The following is a 24,112-nucleotide window of genomic DNA, read 5'->3' as shown; positions in this document are numbered from 1 at the left end:
AGTGCGCGCAGCTGCCGGACGCCACCGACGGGGGTGGCACGAAGGAAAGGACCAAGGTCCGAGCGAGCGGGCGAGCCGGCCAGCGCGGATCGCCACTCTTGCTGCCGCGGGTAACGTTGCAGCGGGAGATCGGGTCGGGAGAGGGGCGTGCAGGCAGGCAGGCAGGCAGGCAGGCGATCGATGGAGGCGGCGGCGGCCTTAGGAGAGATGGATGGAGAGGCCGGAGCAGGCCAAGCCTGGGGAGGTGCGGGAGCGCGCGCGCACCTGCCTGAACTCCTGCCCTGTGGATCCTCCTCCCCCCCCCCCGGCCTCCGTTCTGCGTCACCCGCGAAAGATTTCATGCCCCTGCTATCTCCCCCCCCCCCCCATGCTCCAAAGAGAGACGCTCCTTCCCTCCCAAGGGCAGTGTTTCATTCTGGGAGCTGAGGGGGAGAGGGGGGTACCTGGGTGCAAAGCAGCCCTGCTGCGAATCAAGGAGTTTTGAGCTGGAAGCTCTGCCTGCCTCTCATCTTAAGGACTCAGGGGCGAGGAGGGGCCGCTCCGGGCTCCCCATTCCTCCTCCTCGGCGTGGCGAAAGAGCGCCTGGGCGATGCGTTTTTATGACGCGTTTGTTGGCATGATCCTGTCCCGAGGGGGCCGAACCCTCTCCCTGGACCCCACATGCCAGGAGCTGAATAGCGAAGGGCCCTAAACGTCCCGCCTTCAGGCCTCAGCTGTCCTGTGTGTGTGTGTGTGTGTGTTCAAATCCTGAAAGCAGCCTTTCATTTGGTTGTGGTTATTCACCGATGAGGGAAATGCACTCTGCACATGCTCAGATGTGTTATTTCTTCACAGAGCCTTGACAGGTATTGAGGCTTGAAAGTAAGCCTGCTTGCTTCAGAGCTTCCCTCCTTCCTCCCCTGTTGAAAATACTGAACCAAGTAGGGACCCACCCCAGAAGTTGCGATGGCGGAGGGCAACTAGTTGACGCAAAGAGGAAAAGGAGATTTTCTTTACTTTGTGTTTTCCCCTCCCCCGTCCTCAGACGCATGAACTACTGGTAGTGCAACGGTGGCCTGAGGTGTTGCTTCCCCTTCACAGAGGGACACATTTGTGTGTACACCCGTGGACCAACATGAACATGCAGCGACATTAGGAAGGAGTGTGATTCCTCTTTGTTCCCCTCTTCCACTTCTGCTACCCTTTAACCTCTTGCCCTCCATGTTCTCCACCTCATTCTGCCCCCTTACTACTTCTATTGCAGCCCTTGCTTGTTTCCTCCTCCTCCTCCACCTCTCCCTCCCAGCCCACTGCTCTACTTCCCCCCACCCTCTCCTCCTCCTCTCAGATCACCCTACCACCATCCCCTTCATCATGGGATGGCAATCAAACGTAGGGTTGCAAGATCCCTCCGGATCCATCCTTCCATGGGCTGCATGACATTAGGGGCCTTCCCCTAGAGGAATCCTGGAAGGCAGCAGGCCACATGGGTAACCTCTATGGGACAAATTAGGCCTGCAGGCTGGAGGTTGCCTTCCCCTGCGGGCAGAAGCGGCTCTATATTTGGAGAAAATAAGGCAGTGAACCCCGGCCTGTCCCCACCCACTTGTGGCAGAGGGATCCCCCCCTCAACCAGGTACATTTACTTCACTGCTCCCAAGTGCCACATATGATTTATTTATTTATTTATTACATTTTTATACTGCCCAATAGCCGAAGCTCTCTGATTTTCTCCTGTGCTCTCCCATAAGCCCTAGTGAGTACCAGCTGCCACTGCCTGCAGCCTGCATGTTTCCTGGCTGGCCTCCTGGACTGCTGACTCCACTATCAACCTTGTCCCTTGCTCCAAACCCAAACTGTACCATCAAAACATAAGAAGAGCCCTGCTAGATCAGACCACGGGCCTATCTGGTCCAGCATCCTTTTACCCACAATGGCCAACCAGATGTTTACAAGGGCTGCTGCTGTTGATTGGCTGGAGGACTGTGTGGCCTACGCTGTTGGCTGGTTGGAGGTCTGTGTGGCCTACGCTGTTGATTGGCTGGGGTCTGTGTGGGCTGCACTGCTGATTGGCTGGAGGTCTGGGTAGGCTACACTTCTGATGTCCTGATCAATGCGAACCTACCCAGGAGGCAGCAGATGCTTTAGAACCCATTGAGGCCAGAGAATGCGCCAAAGCCAAACCTACTACTCTGAGTCCACATATTAGCCAAGAGACTTACAATGCAATCCTATGCAGCCTTTCCCTGTCTGGTGCCCTCTACATCCTTCCCAGCCAGCCCAGCCAATCCATGCTGGCTGGGGATAATGGGAGTTGTAGTCCAACACATCTGGAGGGTGCCAGGTTGGGAGTGGCTACTTTAGATTGTCAATCAAAAGCTTAGGCCTGATTGCTTGTGGTGGCAGAAACTGGCTGTATAGGCTTCTAAGCAAACACTGGTGTTGAGCATGCTTGAACCTAAGCTCCAAACCTCAGAAGGCTGCTATGGGATGTGCCTAGCTGCTCAGCATCTGGCCACGTTCAGTGGGATGGCCCCTATTTAGGGTGTGTCTATAATGCCATGTGGATGGCATAACACTGATTATATGTGAGAAGGGTTAGTGGGTTTGTCATAGAGCTGGAATGGACGTGATGTGGCGGGTCATTCATTTCTCTGCCTCCTGAAGGTATGAAGACAAAAAGTGTGGAGCTACCTAAAAGACTAAGGGCGCAATCCTATGCATGCTTAGACAGAAAAAAGTCCTACAACTCCCAGTATTTCTGGCTGGAGAATGCTGGGACTTGTAGGACTTCTTTTCTGTCTAAACATGCATAGGATTGTGCCCTAACTACACAACAAACTCATAAGTTTTTGTGAATCTCCCAGAGAGCTTTGGCTGTTGGGCGGTATAAAAATTAATTAAATAAATAAATAAATTAAGTAAATTCCAGCGAAATCAATGTGGCTTACTTCCAAGTAAGTGGTATAAGATGGCATCCTGTGCCAGGGGTTGGCAACTTCTGGCCCTCCAGATTCAGTTGGACTGCAATTCCCATCAGCCCCAGTCAATGAGGGATGATGGGAGTTGCAATACAACAACATCTGGAGGGCTACAAATGACCCCACTATATAACTACTCAGAAGTGTTCAGTGTGTTTTACTCCCCAGTGCAACCTAGGTTCCAGTCCTGAGTCCGTTTACTAGAAAGTAAGCCCCATTGGGACGCCCTGGTTTCTCAAGCAAGTGGCATTCCACGTAAAATGCTCCCTGATGTTTGAAGTGGAGAGGTGGGGCTTTGAACTGGGGGCGTCCTGCGTGTGAAGTATGTGCGCCTCTGCAAAATTCTGGTCCCTCCTCAGCAATACTTGCTAGCTGCTTAAGAACTTGAGTAAGGCAATAGAGCATCGCTTTAAATGGGCTTAATACTACTGGAAGTGGGTCACCCTGAGGTCCTTAATAAAGTGAGAAGATGGAAGTGGAGGAAATTATGTAACTGTGGTAGGCTCAAGACCTTTTAAAATTAGAGCTCTCCGTCATGGTGGGGAGAATGAGGCTTAGAAATCCCCAGGTGTCTGGCTACATAGGAACTTGACCCCCGGTACTTACGTATTTGCTCTTACTGGGAGCGGTTATATGCAGGTTTGGTGGTCCTTTGTGCATGAAAAGTTACAATTTGTTGTTGTTTTTTTGTTTTTGTTTCTTTACAGCAGGAATGTGCTGTATGGATTCTTTAGATAAAAAAATGTATGTGTTCACGTTTTTTTCTTTTTTCTGTTGCTGTACTGACTTGGAAATCAAATGAAATACAAGTCAGATTTGATTTGAGTTCTGCTGCCTCCCCCCCAAATTGGAAGAGCTTGGATAATTTCTCTGAGCCAAACTGGGGGTTCAGGAAAAACGTTCCACCTTCGTCCTTGCCAGTCGCTTCCACACTCCTCCCCTTTCCTTCCCATTCCAAACCAGACAGTGGCAGGACAAGCAGCAGCTGTGCACACAGATTTTTTGAAAGGGGGCTTTCCCCCTTCTCCCCATGTGCTTCACTTTAAAATGGGACAAAAGCAATACCTGACGGAACGCCTTTCCCAACATGAACCTACCCGAACACTACGTTCAACATCTAAGGTCCTCCTCTGGATGCCTTCTCTGAGGGAAGCTCGGAGGGTGGCAACAAGAGAAAGGACCTTCTCTGTGGTGGCCCCCCAACTGTGGAACAATCTCCCTGATGAGGCTGGCCTGGCCCCGACATTGTTATCTTTTTGGCGCCAAGTCAAGACTTTTCTCTTCTCCCAGGCGTTTAGCAATATGTAATGAGCCTGGGTCTGTTTTTTGGCTCATCGTTTGTAAAATTGTTATAGTGGTTTTAGATGTATGTGCCTTTTGCATGTTTTTTGGTTTGAAATTTTTGCATATTGTTTTTAAGTGTTTTTATCTTATGTGAACTGCCCAGAGAGCTTCGGCTATGGGGCGGTATACAAATGCAATAAATAAAAATAAATAAATAAGATGTATGCTTGCACAAGCTGAATGATGCTTGGATGTAGGCTGTGATTGGCTGCAGGATCCTGTTTTGGGGAATGCGACAGCAGAGAAAAGTGATAGCAGCTCAGATGTGACAGATTAGATCAGGGATGGGCAACTTTTGTTTCTGTTTGGGGCCACATTCCCTCATGGGTAAATGGCAATCTGTTGGGGGCCACATGTCAGTGTTGCGTGGGCTGAACCAGTGCAGAGCAGAGCTGGAGTCCAAACTGGGAGGGTCGTTCCTTTCCTCTTTGTGCCACTCTTTTCTCTCTCTCTTGCTTTCTGCCACCCTCCCTTTCCTCTCTCATTGGTTGGATTCATACAACATGCTAACCCACACTCAGTGGTTAAATGTGGGTTATTTTGAACTGTGGATTGTTTGGTGAACCGTGGGTTAGTGTGTTGTCTGAACCCAGAATATTTTCTGTAGGGTAGCTTATTAATCATGCAGTATTTGTTTAAGGCACAACTCTGGTCTTAGGGATTCAGCTTGTGCTGGATGGGGTTACACCCCCACTGACGACACAAGTTTGCAGCTTGGGTGTACTCCTGGATTCAGCCCTGAGCCTGGACTCCCAGGTTCCGGTGGTGGCCAGGAGTGCATTTGCACAGTTAAAGCTAGTGCACCAGCTGCGCCCATTCCTGGAGATGTTGGACTTGGCCAGGGTGACATATGCCTTCGTTACATCCTGCTTGGATTACTGTAACGCGCTCTACTTGGGGCTGCCTTTGAAGACTATTTGGAATCTTCAGCTGGTTCAAAGAGCTGCAGTCAGATTGTTGACCGGGGCTGGTTACAGGGAGCATACAACTCCCCTGTTAAAACAGCTTCTCTGGATTCTGGTCTGTTTCCGGGCACAATTCAAAGTGCTGGTTATCACCTATAAAGCCCTTTATGGCTCGGGTCCAGGTTATCTGAAAGACCGTATTCTCCCATATGAGCCTGCCCATGCTCTGAGATCTTCTGGAGAGGCCTTTCTCTCAGTCCCATCAACATCCCAGGCCTGCCTGATGGGTACGCGGGAGAGGGCCTTCTCGGTGGCTGCTCCAAGGCTCTGGAACTCCCTTCCCAGGGAGGCTAGGCTGGCTCCCTCTGTGCTAGTTTTGGAAGCAGGCAAAAACTTTTTTGTTTCAGCAGGCTTTTGGAACTATACTGGACCTGTGTTCATGTATTGGATTCCCCCTCCCCTTTTAATCTTTTACAGTTTAATTTTTTTTAACATGTTTTTAATTTAATTACCGTAGGTTTAATTCTATTTTAACTTTTGTAATTTATATTTGTATGTTTTAATTGTACATGTTTTAATCTTGTAAACCGCCTTGAGTCCCAGTAGTGGGAAAAAGGCAGGAAATAAATAAATAAATAATCATAGTTGGCCTCGTAAAATAGACATTTTCACTTATTCTTTAATTATTTTTTAAAGATGTAAAATAATTTTTTATCTGGTTATTTCTCTGACTTCAGGTGTTCTGCTCGCAGCTAAGTCCCAGCTCTTGGAAGTGGATCAGTCATTTGACTGAAAGTTCGTTCTTGTCTGTAGGTGGTAAAGGAGGAACAAGCCATGCCTGTTCTGTCTGAAGATTCAGGTATGGAACTTTCTGCTGCCTTCACTTGTTCCTGAACAATGCCCACGTTTTTAAAAAATTGAATGCTAAGTTAGAGTCATCTTTGACCAATAACCAGGCTTGGAATTATCAAAGAGGTTTTATAGCCGGCAGTGGGCAAATTATGGCCCTCCAGATATTTTGGTCTGCAACTCCCATCAGTCCTTACCATTGGCTATGCTGGCAAGGGCTGATGAGAGATGTAAGCCCAAACATCTGGAGTGCCACAAGTTGTCCACCCCCGTTTTACAGTGACATGACATGTTTAAAATATTTAAAATATTTATTAAATATTTATTATTTAAAATATTTTAATGCTGTTCTGCAGTAGAGATATCAGTAGCTTACAACCTATAATGATAAAACAGAATTTGTATCTGTCTGTCCGTCCGTCCATTAACAGCATTGTGCCAAGAGAATGAAACCTAGATACTTGAAATTTGGCATGCATATTAAGGGGGTGTGCCATTCAGGATCATTTTGTTTTTAAAATGCATTAATTAATTAGAATTCATTTAAATGTATGGCTAGAGCCTGCAGTAACATCTTCAGTGACTAGGGGGAGACTTCCCTAATCAGTGTACAGCTTTGCAGTCCATACAGTTAGAAGCCAGGGGAGATTAGCAAGCTGAGTAGCAAAGTTGTATAAGTTTGCTTGAAGATTTCACTGGGTCAAACAAAGGGGTATTCTCACCCATGCAATGCCAGGCTGTTGCTATGGTGACGTTGTGGCTGCCCGGCCCGGTGGATGCTCGATTGGCGTTTTGACGGGAAACCGGGACTGAGTTTTTGTATTGCCCGGGTGAATGAGCCCAGGCAAACCGGCCATGCCATGAACAGGTTCAACAGGCCAAGGGATTCCCAGGGTGGCAGCCCCCAAGAAAGTAAACGAGCCAATGAAAAAGGTGAGGAAACTGGTGAAGAGAGCAGTGAACACAGTGAAGAGGATACTAGCAATACAGACAACAGTGATACTGAGAGTGAAGCAAGTTCTGAAGATTCTGATAAAAAAGCTTAAATTTTTTGCGAGTGCCATGACTGAGTGTATTTTTAAATTAATTTTCTTTTAAACGCGCACATTAAAATGAGCTGGTTTGATAACAATTGCCTTTCTTATACTTACATTGCTTTCAATGCTCCATGCAATGCCAAGTCTGTTTGCTAGCAAGATAATAAAAGAACGACTTCCAATGATTCCTCACCTCACTGGGCTCAAGCAGGCCATTCCACTGTTTTTTGCCCAACCTTTTTTTTGTGGTTGACCCTTAACATGCCATGGCACCTGGAGGTCACTGAGCATGCTCAGTTTCCATTGGGGTGGTTTTTTTTGGTGGTGGTGTGAGGAGTTTGCTTTCTTTGGTGATTACTGTTGTTATTTTTAGACTTCTGCATACATCAGGATTCACCCGATCTTGCTGATGCCTCCCTGTGGTTTCTCAGTAGCCCCATTTTGTTTCTAATCCTGTGGGGCATCGAGCTTGCTATTGGAGGGATTGATATAAAATAACGACAATCAGCAGAGAGAGGTGGCTAAAAAAAACACCTTTACAATTCAGCAGAATGGCTGAAATGAAACAGACACCTTACAGTATGATTTAAACACCCACACCCACACCCACCGGGTTTTTTTAAAAACCCAAAAGTATTTGCCTGGCACCAAAATTACATTAGAATTCGTGCCAAGCAGGCATCCCTGGGGAGGGCATTGCACAGATGAGGCATTGAGAAAGCGCTCTCTGCTTACCTGCTTACCTTTAGAGGACAGGGGCCCACAGAGAAAGGTCCCTCAAGATGCCTGCAAGGATCAGGCATGCTTGGATGGTAAAAGGTGATCCCTTTGATTTTGTGGACTGGGGCCTATTTCATCAGATTTATGGTTATCTTTATTTGGCAGGTATTCTTCTGTTTATCATGGTTTTTCCTCTATAGGTCTGCCAGATGGGGATTACACTTTATGTATCCGATGAAGTGGCTGTAGTCCATGAAAGCTTATGCCCCAATAAATCTGTTAGTCTTTAAGGGGCCATAAGACACTGTGTATACGTGTGTGAGAGAAAGAGGGGGAGAGAGACAGGCTAACACGTACCAGAATTTCTTTATGTGTTTGATAAGTCCTTTTTTCTTTTCTGGCTAGAAATGTGAGGGCTTAGAGAAAAGCAATCCCAGAAATATGTATATGCATATGTGGGTGTCTATAAATCTTGGGTTCCATTTAAAAAATGGAAATCATTTAAAAGCAAAAGTTGAGATGAGGGGGTACAAAGCGTCTTATTATGAAATGCTCTTGTTCAGTGCTGAGTGCTCTCCAGAAGAACAATGGAAGACATTTTAGAGAATAACATTAAATCGACAATGTTGCTGCTCATGATCAGGCCTTTGAAAAGCTTGTGGCCAGCTCACATTTTTAATAACATGACTTGAGTATTTGTGTGGGCTTATGAGTGTTCAACACATGTTGTCTCAGTGATCCTTAAAACAGCTCTGTAAGATAGACCAGTATTAGGGCTATGTGTTTCATCAAAGGGTGGAGAGAGATCTGGGCAACAGATGGATATTATATTTTCAAAATCAACCATTGTTTCTTTGTTAATACATCCCAAGAGTCCTAGGTACAACCTGAAGCTATCACAGCACCTGGTAGAGCCTAATTTGAATATCTGCAACCTCCTCTCGCATTCCCTTAATACTGTGACTAAATGCCAACTCTGATCACTTCAACATCAGCTTGCTTTCCCCCTTCCTCTTCACCAACCTTTTTACTGTGTTTACCACCAGTCTGATGAAGAGTTCTGAGGAACCCAAAAGCTTGCACACTACTTTGCGACCGTTGGGTTGGCCTAATAAGGGTATTGCATTAATAAGGGATTTTGAAATCCAAAACGGCTACCTTTGCTTTTTGCGTATCAATAAAAAAAAAACCTAATTAAAAGAGAAGAACAACAGTAAGATATCATTGGTAAAATGTCAAAAGGCAGCAGTCCTACAACCTTTGTTGAGAGGATCATGAAACAACAGGTTATTCATTAAAAGATAGCCTAAATAACAAAGTTTTGATGGAAAGAGAGGGAGTCTGGTGAATCGCCATCAGGAGAGAGTGCCACAGTCATGGTGCCACCACAAGAACACTCTGTCTCTGGGTCCCATCCACGTGATTTCACGTATGGATGGAACACAGAGCTCCAAAAAGCATTGAAAAGTGAGATTGTTGGAGTTAGCTCTCACACACTGATTTAGGGTACCCCATTATTGGCAAATCGTATGGGCACTGTGTTGACCTACTCCTGGTTCAGGCTAGGGATGTCAGAGGAATCCTGATGGAGGGGTGGAGCTTGATGAGCCTTTGGCCATAGCTAGACGGAGTGATATCCCGGGGATCGTCCCTGTGTGTCCACATGAGGCACAGGGGATCCTGGGCAGGGCCGGCGCCAGACTATATTGCGTCCTAGGCAGGCGTGTTCTGAAGCCGCCCCCCCGCTTGCTTGCTCACTTACTGCTCCCCCCGCCCGCTCGCCCGCCCACACTCTCCTGCTCCCGGCTTTGAAGCCAGGACACTGGGGTTGGGGGGCCGGAGCGCATCGCGGGCGAGAGTCGGGCCGGGGCGAGGCGAGGCGCGACGACGACACAGGGTGGGGCCGCTGCCGCTGCGGGCCGGCCCACCGACCCCTCACAGCTGCCACTTCCAGGACGTGAGGAGCCGTCGCCGCCGCTGCTGAGGGGCCGCTGAGGCTGCCCCCCGCTCGGCTACCCCTGCCCCTGCTGCTGCTCCCCCCCACGGGCCGGTCAGCTCCAACCCCAGCATCCTGGCTTCGAGGAGCCAGGACGCTGGGGTTGGGCGGAGGCTGAGGCAGTGGCTTGGAACAGCACACCTGGAAGCCGCTCTAGGAGAGCAGCTTCCGGGTACGTTGTTCGGCGCCCCCATTTGGTTGGTGCTCTAGGCGGCCGCCTGAGTTGCCTCTATGAGAGCACCGGGCCTGATCCTGGGAGCAGGGAGGGATGATCCCTCCCTTTCCCCAGGATCTCGCCCTACACTTCTAGCCCGCTTTTTCCAGGGTCTCGGGCTGATCCCAAGACCATGGAACGTGTGGGCGGGTGTTGCAGTTTGTCCCTGCTCCTTGTGAGTAACCGCAGGGACCCGGGCACAGAACTCCTCAGGAGCTCTGTGCCCATCGGGGGTGGGAGTAGTGGGGAAATCAAATTTTAAAATAAAAACTCACTGTTTTGCGCATGAGCGCTTGTGCGCTACGTTTCCTTTAAAAAACAAAAAATGGCCACGATGTTGCGTGCTGCATGTAACCTAGGGCAACGGTTTTGTGATCATAAAATCGCGAGATCATCGCCCTACTACCCCCCCCCCCTTGTCTAGCTGAGGCCTTTGTCAGTTCAGCCCCGGCCCACCAGACTCCGTTTTGTCTTCCACCAGCTGGCCCGACTCAGTGTGCAATGAGTCAGGCCTGCTGGTGGAATTCCTGTAAATATTTTTTGCATGGTTTTTGTTATTGTTGTTGCAAATTTTGGCTTTAAATTGTGCATAACATGGCAAATGTGCAAATTTACAGCTGAAATATGCACAAATTATGTAAACGTGCAATTTACAGCTGAAGTTTGTGCAAATTCTGCAAGTTTGCAGAATTTGCAAGTTGTAATTTGTGAAAATCTCTTATCTGTACAAATTACAGCCGTGACAAAAATGAAATGGTTAAAAGCTCCTAGAAAGTTAGGAAACCGCATGATGTGGCTTGGCTTGCAAAATCAAGCCAAGTCGGGCTCACCGCAGAAGTCCACTGAGCCCCGAAAGGCCGGATTTCCTGGCAATGGACATCTCTAGTTCAGGCACAAGCCATATCAGTGCTGGGGGCAAATTCAGAAGTATGTCTCATAGCTCTAATCCGTCATGTAGTTGGTACCCCTTCTTTGAGATCTCTCTCCTCCCCTGTTCTGGATTTGTGCTGCATGCAGCTGTGGTGAGAAGTGGCACTGGGTCTTATATTACTGTTTATAATCAGAGTTTATAATGGGTACTCCAATGAGTCTCTTCTATATTTCTCCTCTAGGTTTGCACGAGACTCTTGCCCTCTTGACATCGCAGCTGAGACCTGACTCAAACCACAAGGAGGAAATGGTGTTCCTGAGAGACATCTTCAGCGAGAGAAGTCTCAGCTATCTAATGAAGGTAAATACATTTGTTTTGAGAAAACGCTTTCTTCCTGGCTTCTATCCTTTGGGTTTTCCTTTTTGCCTAGCGTTTAGCCCAGGAACCTCTTTTTGATACCAGAACTTAAAACTCGACATTGTGATGTACAAGTAAAATGCAGTGCTTTTGAGCACGTGCAGAGTTCTTAATTTGCAGGCCACGCTTCCTGCAAGGCATTTTGGTTGGCACATGTGGAGGTTTCGTCTAGGCACTGGGCCAGGCGGTCCTGCTTAGCTGTGAAGGTGGAGCTCCATCAGGCTCCATTGGACCGTTTTTGTGGCTGTTCTGTTCTGCCAGAGCCCTGGCTTATACCTTCTCCAGGATCTGGGGATGGAATACAGTAGCAGAGGAGGCGGAGCAGTGCAAACCCCTCCCCTCCATCAGATATCATTTCCTATCTGAGCTAGGGGCAGCTGTGAACACCTGATTGGGTGTGTGTGAATTGGTGTTTTTTTTAGTAATAACTGGGAAACGAAATGAATCCATTTGTTTCATTTGTTTTTATTATGAAAATAAATGGGGATTAAAGCAAATGAAAAAAAATGTTTCCAATGGGATGAGAAATGGAAAGGCTCTGGAAATGCATGTACAAGTCACAGAAAGGTTCTAGGAAGTGGGGGAAGAGAGTGAGCCAAGAAGTCAACAGATTGGAAAGATCTGTTTAGTTTCGCTGTCTATGTGCCTTTTAATTTTTTAAAATTATTATTATAAAGAATCCTTGGTCCACTTTGTTTGAAATTTGTCAAAGAGCTGCCTTTGAAAACAGTCTGCAAACTTCAGCCAGTCCAAAACAAAGTGGCCAGATTATCAATGGGGACTGGCTGATATGATCATTTTATGCCAGTACTTTGCCATCTTCATAGGCTTCCAGCCCACTTTTGGGCCCAATTCAAAGTGCTGATATTAACCTTTAAAGCCCTGAATGACATAGAGCCAGCTTACTTGAAGGATTGGCTCCCCACCCCACATGTATATCTACCCAGAACCTGAATTTATCATCGGAGGCTCTTCTCCAGGTTCCCCTGGCAAATGAGGCGAGGAGGGTGGCTACAAGAGAGAACCTTATAACAGCCCATGGGTCCTGAGTGGCTTGTTAACCACAGCAACAAGGGTTCGTATGACACAGCAAGCTGTGCCGGCGAGGGTAATTATGCAAATCCTCCTGGTACATGACCAGCACATGCAGCAGGGGAAATAAGCCACTATGTCTTATTTCCCCCTCCGTGATTGTGCAAACCTAGGCCTCATCTACACCAAGCAGGATATAGCACTATGAAAGCGGTCTATGGTATGTGTCAATGGGCCCCAACAGTTGTCAGTGCACTTCAATACCACTATAAAGTAGTAGTGTGGCTCTTGCCTTTTATATACCACTTTCATACCGCTTTCATACTGCAATATCCTGCTTGGTGTAGATGAGGCCCCAATCAGAACCTTTTCAGCAGTGGTGTCCTATCTGTCACTGAAGTTACAGGCAGTAGAAGTCTAGATGAGTCTCCAGTTGAAGTCAATGGAACGTGGCATCATGAAAACAAATGAACTACTAACAAATGAAAAACAGAACAAATGCAATTCAAATGAATGGAATTTTTAAAAGAATGGAGGAAAACCTTTTTCCCTTGCGCTTTTGATTGTGTGGAAGCTCTGTTTGCAGAATTGATCCCTCTGAAATTAAAGTGAAGGGTGAGAAGTCATGTCAAGGGAGTGTCCTTGTGAGCAGACATTCACTTGGAGATCTCGTTGATGCAGGAAGGGGAGCTGAGGAGATTTCGCAGCTCCTCCACCATGCTATTAGAGTGCTTCACCACTATGCTATAGGGGAGTGGGCATAGCTCAGCTGTAGAGCACCGGCTTTGCACACAGAAGGTTCCAGGTTCTATCCCTGGCTTCTCTAGGCCCTCGTCTATACGACAGTGGAATTGCTTCTCATTAAATTTTAACCCAATTTTTAGCTGATTCGAATTAGTCAATGAGCGTCACACTGCAGCCGCAACAGCGATTTATAATTTTTTTAGTGTACTTTATGTGGCGCACATTCGCACATCCGCAACGAAGGAGGGGCGAGCAAAACAATAAATTGTATATGCGGAGAGCCGCATATTCATATCAGTGAAAGAAGAGGCCAGTGTGTTGTTGCCCTGCAGGGTCATGCCCCGGGTTGCAGCCCAGCACCCGAACTGTCCCCCAAGGTTCTCTCCCCCCGCCCCCTCCTTATGTAAAATGTATGTAAACCTTTTAATAATTGCACTGAGACCTGAGAAGATGAGACGAGGAACCGAGCGGGGGACTGCTCGCTCGCTGCCCATTCGCCATCTTTGTTGTAAAATTGAAAGTGAAAATGGCGGGAAGGAACGAGGCAGCCGATAGGTGGGAAGGCGGGAAATTGGCCAATCACATCAAAGCTACGCCCACATGTCAAAATGCGATTTAACTCCCCCAAGTACACATAACCATAACGCGATGCAAAGTCGGACGTTAACCTAAAAGTCGTGGTAAATCAAAGATGCGAATATGCACATTATCATGGGGAAAAGCCGCCGCTGTGGCGAATGGACGGCTGCATCGTGTGCCCTAAAACACGAATCTGCGCATTTACTTCGGTGTAAAGCGGACGTGTAGATGTGCCCTAGGAAGGAGTCTAGTCTAGAAAAGTATTGTGCCTGAAAACCCAGGGAGCTGTTGCCAGACAGTATTGACAATACTGGGCTACATGAACAAATTGTCTGGATCAGTATAAGGCAGCTTCCTGTGTTTCTGTGCCAGGTCCTGGCAAATGTATGTACTGGAGCTAGATAACCAGTAAATAACTGGGGCTAAACAACCCTCATATCTGGATTTGGAGGGGCAGCACTTCTGAGATGAGGAAGCACTATTTAGCTGGGTCCTAGAATTGACTCCGCACAGGAAGGGGGGAACTTCCCCACCATACTAGAGGGGAGGGGCCGTTGTTCAGCGTTAGAGCTATGGCATTAAAATGCAATTTGCGGCATGGAGCAATGACTACAAAACTACCCTCTTGAAATAAGCGTAATAATCACGCCTGTGCAGCCTTACAAGTTTCTTTGCTCAGATCTTCCAAGGAAGCTGATACACTTGAATATGCATACATTTGCATTGATGAATTTTAATGGCACCGTTTGCCAGCGTGGTCTGCAGAGCGCTTTAGAGAGCTGATAAACCAAAACAATTGGCAAAACTGCTTTTGGAGGGACATGATAGTTTGAAAGCGACATTTGTCCTGCCTTTGGAAAGTTCTACATGTTAACAAAAATGTAGGCATTGATTGAGCGGGAATGAATTCTGCTATAACTAGTAGCAGTTGCTAACATTTGTGCGGCATCCACGTTCAACGGTGTTGTTTATATAGCCCCAGCAGTGTGCTCGGAGCTGTACAGAAGTGATGCAGCCCCTGCCAAAGAACCTTTTAACTGAGGTCCAAAACAGACATTACTTTAAATGTGTATCCAGCGGCTGCGTCTTTCTACTCCATTTTTACTCCAGAATAGGTGCAGGGGCCCTGATTCAGATTGGGACACTATTATTATTATTTATTTATATAGCACCATCAATGTACATGGTGCTGTACAGAGTAAAACAGTAAATAGCAAGACCCTGCTGCATAGGCTTACATTCTAATAAAACCATAATAAAACAATAAGGAGGGGAAGAGAATGCAAACAGGCACAGGGTAGGGTAAACAGGCACAGGGTAGGGTAAAACTAACAGTATAAAGTCCGCACAACCTCAAGTTTTAAAAGCTTTAGGAAAAAGAAAAGTTTTTAGTTGAGCTTTAAAAGCTGCGATTGAACTTTACTAATGAAAAAATCATTAGTAATGAGCGAGTGATAGATAAAATTTTGTTAAGGTGATTAGCAATTTAAAGATAATTAGTAATTTAACAAGAGAGCTAAATCATTCCTACAAAGGGCCCTATAAATTATGGACAAAAATGAACGAATGAACGAGGCCCATAAGTTATGGATCCAAAAAAAAAAAATCTTTAGTAATGAGCAAGTCATAGATTAAAATGTAGTTTAAGGTGATTAGCCATTTAACAAGAGAAGCTACATCATCCATGCAAAGCGCCCTAGGGAGTAGGGAGAGGCTTTTAAGATCCAGGTGTTGGGCCCCCTGCGCCTACTGTAGACTAAAAATAAACAACAACAACTACAACAACCCACACACACAGAGACATAATTTAAAGTAATGCCTGATATGGCACTGTCATGAAGTAGATAAAAGTGCTGGAGTTGTTTTTGTGTGTGGGAGAGAGATTGACTTTGAGTATTGTGGGTAGGGTAAGAGAAGAGAATCTGACTGGGGCTGAGATACAAGTGAAATGGTTCAGAAAAAGGGAGGGGGGAGTTGGTTTCACAAGCAGGAAAGAAGAGGCTGTTTTGAACCACACAGTGGCATGGCAGGAGTGGGAGAAGAGACAGAGGGACCACTGGCAGATAAGCTAATGCAGAATAGAGGGTTGAGGAGGGTACAAGGAAATAGGTTTATGATGATAATGATTATAATAATAATATATATATATATATATATATATATATATATATATATATATATATATATATTATACTGTAGATTATACAATAGCCCTAGGAATAAATACTTAGCTAGGTATTTGGCCCCTCTGGAGCATTTAACAGACCAAGCGAAATTAGGCTATCTACTAACGGCAGAGAAATCGACCCTACTGAATTTGGCCTATTTTGCAGTAAGAGCTGCAAAAATTAGGAAGGAACACGTTCAGGTGGATGATTGTAAATAATAGATATACCATAGATATACAGAGTACAATGAGAAATTAGGATGTGTTTACTGTAGAAGATGTGTGCTGATGGGAGTAATTGCTGTACAGAGCTCGGCTCATTTTAATTTTTTTTTTTTATGTAATAATGTGTGATAATATGTGTTCGGCTAAAGCCCATCCAGGGTAGCCATGAATAAAATTTATTATTATTATTATTATTATTATTATTATTATTAATAATAATAATTATTATTTCTTACCCGCCTCTCCCTTTGGATCGAGGCGGGGAACAACATTAGAACAGGAATCAATACATCTTAAAAAGTCATGATTTAACATTGATCTGGATAAGCCTGCCGGAAAAGGCTAGTCTTTAAAGCTGCCTTAAAATCACACATAGTGTTAATTTTACGAATCTCCTCCGGCAGGCCATTCCACAATCTGGGGGCGACAGAAGAAAAGGTCCTCTGGGAAACTGATGTCAGCTTAGTTTTAGCTGACTGAAGTAAGTTCACCCCAGAGGACCTGAGTGTGCGGGATGGACTATATGGGAGAAGGCGATCCCGCAGGTAACCTGGACCCAAACCATTTAGGGCTTTAAAGGTGATGACCAACACTTTGTACTTTTCCCGGAAACTAATTGGCAGCCAGTGGAGTGATTTTAATGTTGGTGTAATGTGGTCACCCCTAGGTGTACTGGTGACCAACTTGGCTGCCATATTTTGAACTAGTTGAAGTTTCCAAACTAGGTACAATGGTAGCCCTATGTAGAGCGCATTGCAGAAGTCAAGCCTTGAGGTTACCAATGCGTGCACTACTGTCTTTAGGTCTTCTGACTCTAAGAAGGGGCGCAGCTGGCGTATCAGCCGAAGTTGATAGTAGGCATTCCTGGCCGTCGCATCTATCTGGGCTGTCATTTGGAGCGACGGATCCAGGAGGACCCCCAAAATGCGAACACAGTCTTTCAGGGGGAGTGTAGCCCCATCCAGAACTGGCTGACACACCTCCGAACCTAGGTCAGAGCCCTTGACAGCAAGCACCTCTGTTTTGTCTGGATTCAGCTTCAGTTTGTTTTTCCTCATCCATTATGGATCACCAGTGTCCATATGAGTCTGGCCGTGCTGTGAGATTATCATCAGAGGCTTTTCTCTGAGTACTCTTGCTGTCTGAGGTGTGGCAGATGGCTATTAAGGGGAGGGCCTGTTCAGTGGTGGCTCCCTGGGTTTGGAGCACTCTCCTCAGAGAGCCTTGCTTGGTGCCTGCTCCAATATCTTTACAGCGCCAGGCGAGGACGTTTTTATTTTGCCAGGCTTTTTAGATTTTGCCCATCTGTTGTAGTCTGCTATTAGTTGTTTATGCTGATTTTATAGATTGGCTCGTTGCTTTTAGCTGAGATCAGCTATTTTATGGCATGTTAAATATCTTCTTGTAAACAGACCTGAATATGTGCTTGAAGGGGGGGGGTATCAATCTTAATAATCTCTCTCTCTTTCTTCCTCCCCCACTTTTAACAACTGCTTAAGTGAAATAAAAATAACACAAAATACAATAAAATGCAGCCTAAGTGGTCCTTCTAGATGAGGCTCTTATGGTGCCCTCTCCCTGCCTTATTCACAGAATTTTATGTTTCCACCCCCCACAGATGTTATCATCTTCCACTTGTTTCTTTTATCTTTTTTCTTATCGCAGAAAAGTTCATAAGGAGAAAAAGATGGAACAACTGTTTGATATTTCTAGATGGTTGTACTTGGAGCATCCCAAAAGAGAAAATATACAACAGCAACAATTAAAGCAGCAGCAAAAAAACCAGTAGCAGACGATAAAAACATGAGTCTAACCACCCCACTGCAGAAATATTTTTTTTCTTCTCTGTCTGCCTGAAAGCAGGCAGAAATGCTGCTAGGTAATTTTAGACCCCGGACTGAAAACCTTATAAGAAGCTATATTACCTTGTTGTCTCTCAACCAGGGATTTAAAGGCCTGCTACCCCGGCGCGTTAATAACCAGTCAAACACATGAGGCTGGAGAATACACTTAATCCATTTACTTCTGATACTGCAGTATGGGGGTGCTCTCCGGTTCCACAAAATGGAGGCACCAAGAACAAGGGAATCTCACAGTATATATAGGCCCTGACTACAAGAGGGTGTTAGTCTCTTTCTGACCTTTCTATTGGTCAATTCTGGATTAGAAAGTTAAGTTACATTCAATTTTCAAGTTAAGGTGCACAATCTCAATGAGTCATAGGTTACATTCGATGCTCTATTGGTTGAAAGTTTCCCCCTTTGTCTGCTAGGACTTGATGTCCACCATTAAGGAATGCAAATCTGGCATGTAGCCACCTGTAACCACCCTTTGGCAGAGAAGCCGTCTTTAAGCCTTGGCACATTACATTCATCAGAGAGATGAAATCTCTCCCTGGGTCTATGAGTCTGAGTCGTGAAGCACGCAACTAATATTTCTCGTCTTCCCTTCCTCCATTCTATGTTTTACAACCGGTTCTGCAAGTTTGATATATTAGAGCAAAAAAGCAACACCCGGTTTTCCAATGCTGATAAAAATAGAAATAAACTGGCCATGTGCAGTATTGCATTTTAAACTCACTTAAATCCTAGCACTATCATGACTACAGTAATAAAATGGGGGTCTGATTCTGCTGATCTCATCTTAAATACATTTACTTGGGAATAGGTGTAATTTTGTTGTAGAAAAGGATAATATATTTTATCTGTACCCATGTACAGGCCCAGTCGGCTGCTCTGGATGCCTCAGTGAGCAGCATCTGCTTTGTTGGGCTCTGGCATGCTCATGTCAGCTTAGGTGTTGGTGCAAGACATGTTTGCCACCACTGCCCCCTTTACCTGCTGCTCTCTGAGTAGTAATTGAGGGTGTGGACTGGTCTGGGCTGTGGGGTGTGTGTGTGTGTGTGTGTGTGTGTAGACTTCAGCCCCGAGGTCCAGGCCTAGGTGCACCACTGAGCGACGTGGTCAGGCGTACTTCTCTTGGGAGGTCACACCACATTCTGAGTGTCGCAGTAAAAATAGGCCTTCTGCTGGATAGGCCTCTGTGGTGGTGGACAAAATGGCCCCAGGAAGGTTCATGTGGGGTGAAGTAGAGGTGGAGAACTTTAAAAGGAAGAAGCTCAAAGCGGTTGTAGAGAGCGACTCAGTAGTGTCTTAAATGAAAAAATTGTGTGTTTGAACCCTGTAAGCAAAGATGCCCCCCCCCTCCTTAGACACAGTGAGTTTGCCCACAGGGGTGATCGTGTCTGCCACAGACAAGGGTCTGGCCATTGCTCAAGTGGTTAAATTTTGGATGTTTGCAAAGGCTTGTGGGCAGCTTTGATGTATGAGAAAGGTGGACGAGCACACACCAACTTGGAAAGCTTCATATTAGCTGGGGAAACCCTTCTTCCTGTTCTTAGATAAACAGGGCCCAGTTTTGCATGCGTCTGTGCTTGTGTTTGGAGCTGAGAAAACGGCTGAGATCTTTTAAAAACTTCATTAAATCTCTCTTGTACACCTTAGCATGCAATATGTGTAGTTAGAGAGAGAGAGGTGGGTGGTAAATGAGAGAGATGGGTAATATGTCTGAAGAAAGGTGGTGGTGGAGAGTGGCACTAGCAAAATACTCGGTGAAGTGGTCATATGTTCTCACTACACTACATTGAAGTAAGGTTAGACTTTGATTTAAAAGCTGGGAACTGAAGCATTTTGAATTGTGATTTTTTATTTTTTTGTGAGAAGGGAATTTTTTTTGGGAAAAAACTTTTTGGGGTGGGCTTGTCTTAGCAGCAGCAGTAACATTTTTTTTTCTTTTTAAGAGCAGGTGGTAGCATTAGCATAGGTCCTCTTTCTGATCGCTTTCTGGCGTCTGCCATCTCTCTTCCCAAATGCCCCTGATGTAGCATTGTTCCGGAACGTTCTAGGGAAAAGTAGTGGCGGCCATTTTTTGTGGCGGCTGCTATTTCCCCCTCTCCCTAGAATGCCCTGAAATACTCTTTGTCCAGGGCATTCTGGTGGGAAATGATGGAAGAATAGGGAGTTGGTGAGAGAACCTCTGTTGTTGTCACTGCCACATAAAAAAAACGAAAGAAGGAGATGTGTTGCTGCTGCTTCAAATGTGAGCTTCCTCTTTCCAATTGCCAAAATGTCTCCCAAATTCAGTGAAAACGGGGCAGCAAATTTGAGACTCATTTCCGGTTTAACCTTAACAAAAATAAATAAAAATGAAGCAATCCTTTCTTTTCCAGATCACAACATGCTGTACATTCATGGGGGAAATGAACACATTTGCCTGTGGTTCCTTCCTTACGTTGGCAGCCTTTGGACATTTTATTTTGTGTCTGTGTTTTATTTTCTGTTTCAGATTCATGAAAAACTGTGCCATTACGAACAGCAGAGTCCGGTCCCAGTACTCCACAGTGCCTCAGCTCTAGCTGAAGATGTAAGTGTTAGTGTCACCGTCTTACGAACATGTATGCAGTGTGTGTGGGTGCCAGGTGTTGGCATTGTTGGGGCCCACCTGCTGAGGCCCACAGCCTGTTACTTGGGGACTCTTGGGCCTATGGCTTCTCTTCCTTAATATTACTGCTTGTTTTCTTGCCCTGTGAGAGGAAGCAAAAGGACCAATCATGTCCACATGCCTTGTCCTCTCTGTCTCCAGAAGATGGGCCACAGACATGTAAGCAAATACAGCACCAGTACTAGTAGAGAGGAGGAGGTGGACTTTCTCGAGGAGTTGAGCCCAGTGAGAGAGTCTTATGTAAAACCTGGCTGGCTGGAACTCTGAACAGGAGGTGCATTCTACATTGCAATGTTTTATTGCAGGTCCCACTTGCAATCCTCCTATTTAGCTGGTATGTAGACTTTTATTATGTGTTCAAAGCACATCCTCTTCAACTGAGGTTTGCAGCTGGTGGGGCCCCAATCTCTCCCAGTGTAGACCCTGGTGCTGCTATGGATGGCCCATAGTTGAAGAGCCCTTTGAAAGGGTGGATCCTGTCAGATCTACAGTCCTAAAGTGTTTCCCTGTCCAGATAGGGAAGGAAGAGCAGGGAGGGAAGAGTCTCTCTCTCTCTCTCTCTCTCTCTCTCTCTCTCTGTGTGTGTGTGTGTGTGTGTGAGAGAGAGAGAGAGAGAGAGAGAGAGAGAGAGAGAGTCCTTCACATGAGGTGTTTATCACGCACTTGTGGTTGGTCACTCACTGAGGTTTGCGGGTCCTTTTCACAACGCTGCCAGCCTCCGGTGCCTCTCCCGTCATTTTCAAGTTCTATCCCGACATTTTTTAACTCGCCAAAAATGCAGTAATATTTCCGGAATAGTGCAATATCGCAGCTTCATCTACTGGCTGTCTAAATGGAACATATGAAACTTGCCCTACAAGCAAATGTCTAATTTAAAAAAAGGAGAAAGTGCATGTGTTGTGCTGATTGTAATTCCGCAAAGAAGAAAGGGTGTGGGACTTTTGCTTCAATGTAGCGAAGCCCAGAGAGAGTCAATGAACACTCCCATCAGATTTTTGTTGAGGAATGTGGTTCCTCAGCAAGCCACACCTATTCCCTTGGCCCCACCCCTTTCTTTCAACTACCAATCCTTTGGTGGATTCCAGGCTTATATGTAGTCCCCGCCCCATTTTTAAAGGCTGAAATGCCTCTCCTCAGGCAGCAAGATCTTTAAACTGCACTAGACTGGTATTTTGGCTCCACCCCTTTTGCCTTCAGCTCCGCCCACCACTAGAATGTGACTCCCAAGAGCTTCTCCTAATTGGAAATTGGGCCTCCAGGCTGCAAGAGGTTCTGCATCCCTGCTTTGGTGCCTCATGAAACTACCAAGGACCGCCTAGCGGGAAATTAATCGATGCTGCGGAAAATGTCTGTTAAAATAGTGATTAAGCACACAGAGAAGGAGTTATGGATGGTTTCTGCTTTTATTTCTAGATCTGGACAAGCATCTGTCAGGGATGCTTTAGGGTGGATTCCTGCATTGAGCAGGGGGTTGGACTCGATGGCCTTGTAGGCCCCTTCCAACTCTGCTATTCTATGATTCTATGATCTAAAAGTGATGTTCTTGTTATGGATCTTGTGATAAGAGGAGACATTTTCTTTTAAACACATGGCTCTTTCCAACCAGGTTGAAATCGATCACCACCCACAAGCTAAACGATTCCTCTCCAGTTTGGTGGTTGCTGACTTGAGCTGTTCCCCCCCCCCCCCCCCGTGATTTCATGGTGCTGGAGATACAGTTCTTCTGGTTGGGTTTTTATTTTTACTCCCAGTATATATTTCTCTCCAGACAGATTGTGAGGATAAGTTTGCTTCTTTTATGATTTCTAATTTATTGGACTCTCTGCTGTCTTTGACATAACAGAGCAATACCACCCCCAGTACGGCCTACTCTTTTCTTTCTATAGATTTTATATCCAGAGGAAACTGAATCCCATTTATTATCATGGTTCCACCCAGCTTCTAATATGCCCCCCTCTAGTCGGTATTCTCTTTTAATATCACACATTATAATTCATCCATCCTGGCTTTGAGGCTTCTAGCACTTGCATATAAAACACCTGTATGCCTTGTTCCTCTTTTAAATGCCTTTATTGTGTGTTACTTTCCCTTTTATATATTTCTTTTCCTCTCCCTCTCCCCTGTTTATGTTTGTCGTCAATCCTTAACTCATAAACACACACACACACACACACACACACACACACACACACAAACATACACGCACGTATATAGGTCTACTTCTCACTGGAGTGATAAACCTGTGTCTGGACAGTATGACTTCAGACTGCAGGTCGGGGGCTTCACAGGATGAAAAGCCCCATGAATTCTCTGTACATCCAAAACCAAATGTCAAGGAGAAGTGGCTTGGCAGGACCGTTTCTCCTTTATATTTTGGGGGGAGGGAGGGCAGAGAGAGTTTCTGGAGGGCCATATGGAGCAGAGAAACTGAGTGTCCCCTTCCTGCTTCTTTGCTCCTGATAACCTCCTCCATTGAAAGTGGGGTTTCCAATTCTAAAACGGCCAGTGGGCCATTACAGGCGGTTGAGTGTAATGCAAATGCTTTATCCATGTAAGATGTTCCTAGTTGTTATCTTTGCCCTCCTCTTAACCCTTTACTCTCCCTCTGGGGAGCGGTCAGAGCTGAGTGCTAGAGCAGGGAGGTTGAACCTCTTCCAGCCCGAGGGCTGAATTCAATTTTGGAGATGCTCTTGGGGGCTGAATTCCAGTGGTGGCTGGGGCCAAGGGCCAAAGGGTCTGGATGAAATACCAACTCAGTACCGGGCCAGGTTTAAGGTTTTGATACTAGTGTACAAAGCCCTAAACAACTTGGGACCAGGATACCTGGGAGAGCGCCTTCACCCTTAACCATCTTGCCCTATTACTGAGGTCGTCGGAAGGCAGCTCCTGGTGATTCCACGTGGACCTGTGGCTGTGGCCCGACTGGGATTCCACCAGGAGAAGAGCCTTTAGTGTTGTGGCCCCTTCTCTGTGGAACTCCCTGCCCCTGGAGGTCAGACAGGTACCAAAGCTAGGCTGCTTCTGGTACCTCCTGAAAACAACTCTGTTTCAAGAAGCCTTCCTCAACTGACTAGCCCCTCTTTTTCTGGTTCCTTTGTTTTTAAATTGAACAATTTTAATTTGCTTTTTTAATCTTTCTTTTACTGTTTATACCTTTGTTCACCGCTCTGGAATACGTGTTAGATAATTGAGCAGTATATAAATATTGTTAATAATAATAATAATAATAATAATAATAATAATAATGATGATGATACAGAGCTAGAGGGCTCAGATTAGTGGTTTGTCTTGGTGTGAGGCAGATTCCTAGTCCACTTTCCAGTCCTGTGTCCCTTGCAGGGTGTTTGTGCGTTCTGAGGAGGTTGCCTTTGCAATGTGTTTGCAATTACTGTTGCTCCTCTGGAGTGTGATACCAAGGGCTCATCTACACCAAGCAGGATATTCCAGTATGAAAGCGGTATATAGAAGGCAGGAGCCACACTACAGCTTTATAGCGGTACTGAAGTGCACTGACAACTGTTGGGGCCCATTGACACATACCATATACCACTT

The 24,112-nt window shown here is 45.9% G+C and overlaps 1 protein-coding gene across 1 annotated transcript in view; it reads left to right on the top strand.

The window, feature by feature from the left end:
- MPP3 (MAGUK p55 scaffold protein 3) overlaps window positions 1–24,112 on the top strand; it is an 88,146-nt gene continuing 64,034 nt past the window's right edge. The window contains exons 1-4 of the mRNA XM_063138687.1: window positions 1–110; window positions 5,947–6,068; window positions 11,138–11,256; window positions 20,405–20,482. Of these exons, the coding sequence (XP_062994757.1) occupies window positions 6,044–6,068; window positions 11,138–11,256; window positions 20,405–20,482 (222 nt within the window). The 5' untranslated portion in view covers window positions 1–110; window positions 5,947–6,043. The remainder of the gene's footprint in view (window positions 111–5,946; window positions 6,069–11,137; window positions 11,257–20,404; window positions 20,483–24,112) is intronic.

This window comes from Elgaria multicarinata, chromosome 11 (assembly GCF_023053635.1).
Source record: "Elgaria multicarinata webbii isolate HBS135686 ecotype San Diego chromosome 11, rElgMul1.1.pri, whole genome shotgun sequence".
NCBI classification, from domain to species: Eukaryota; Metazoa; Chordata; class Lepidosauria; order Squamata; family Anguidae; genus Elgaria; species Elgaria multicarinata.
Note: the sequence above shows the minus strand (reverse complement) of the source record. Positions and strands in the feature narration are given on the sequence as shown.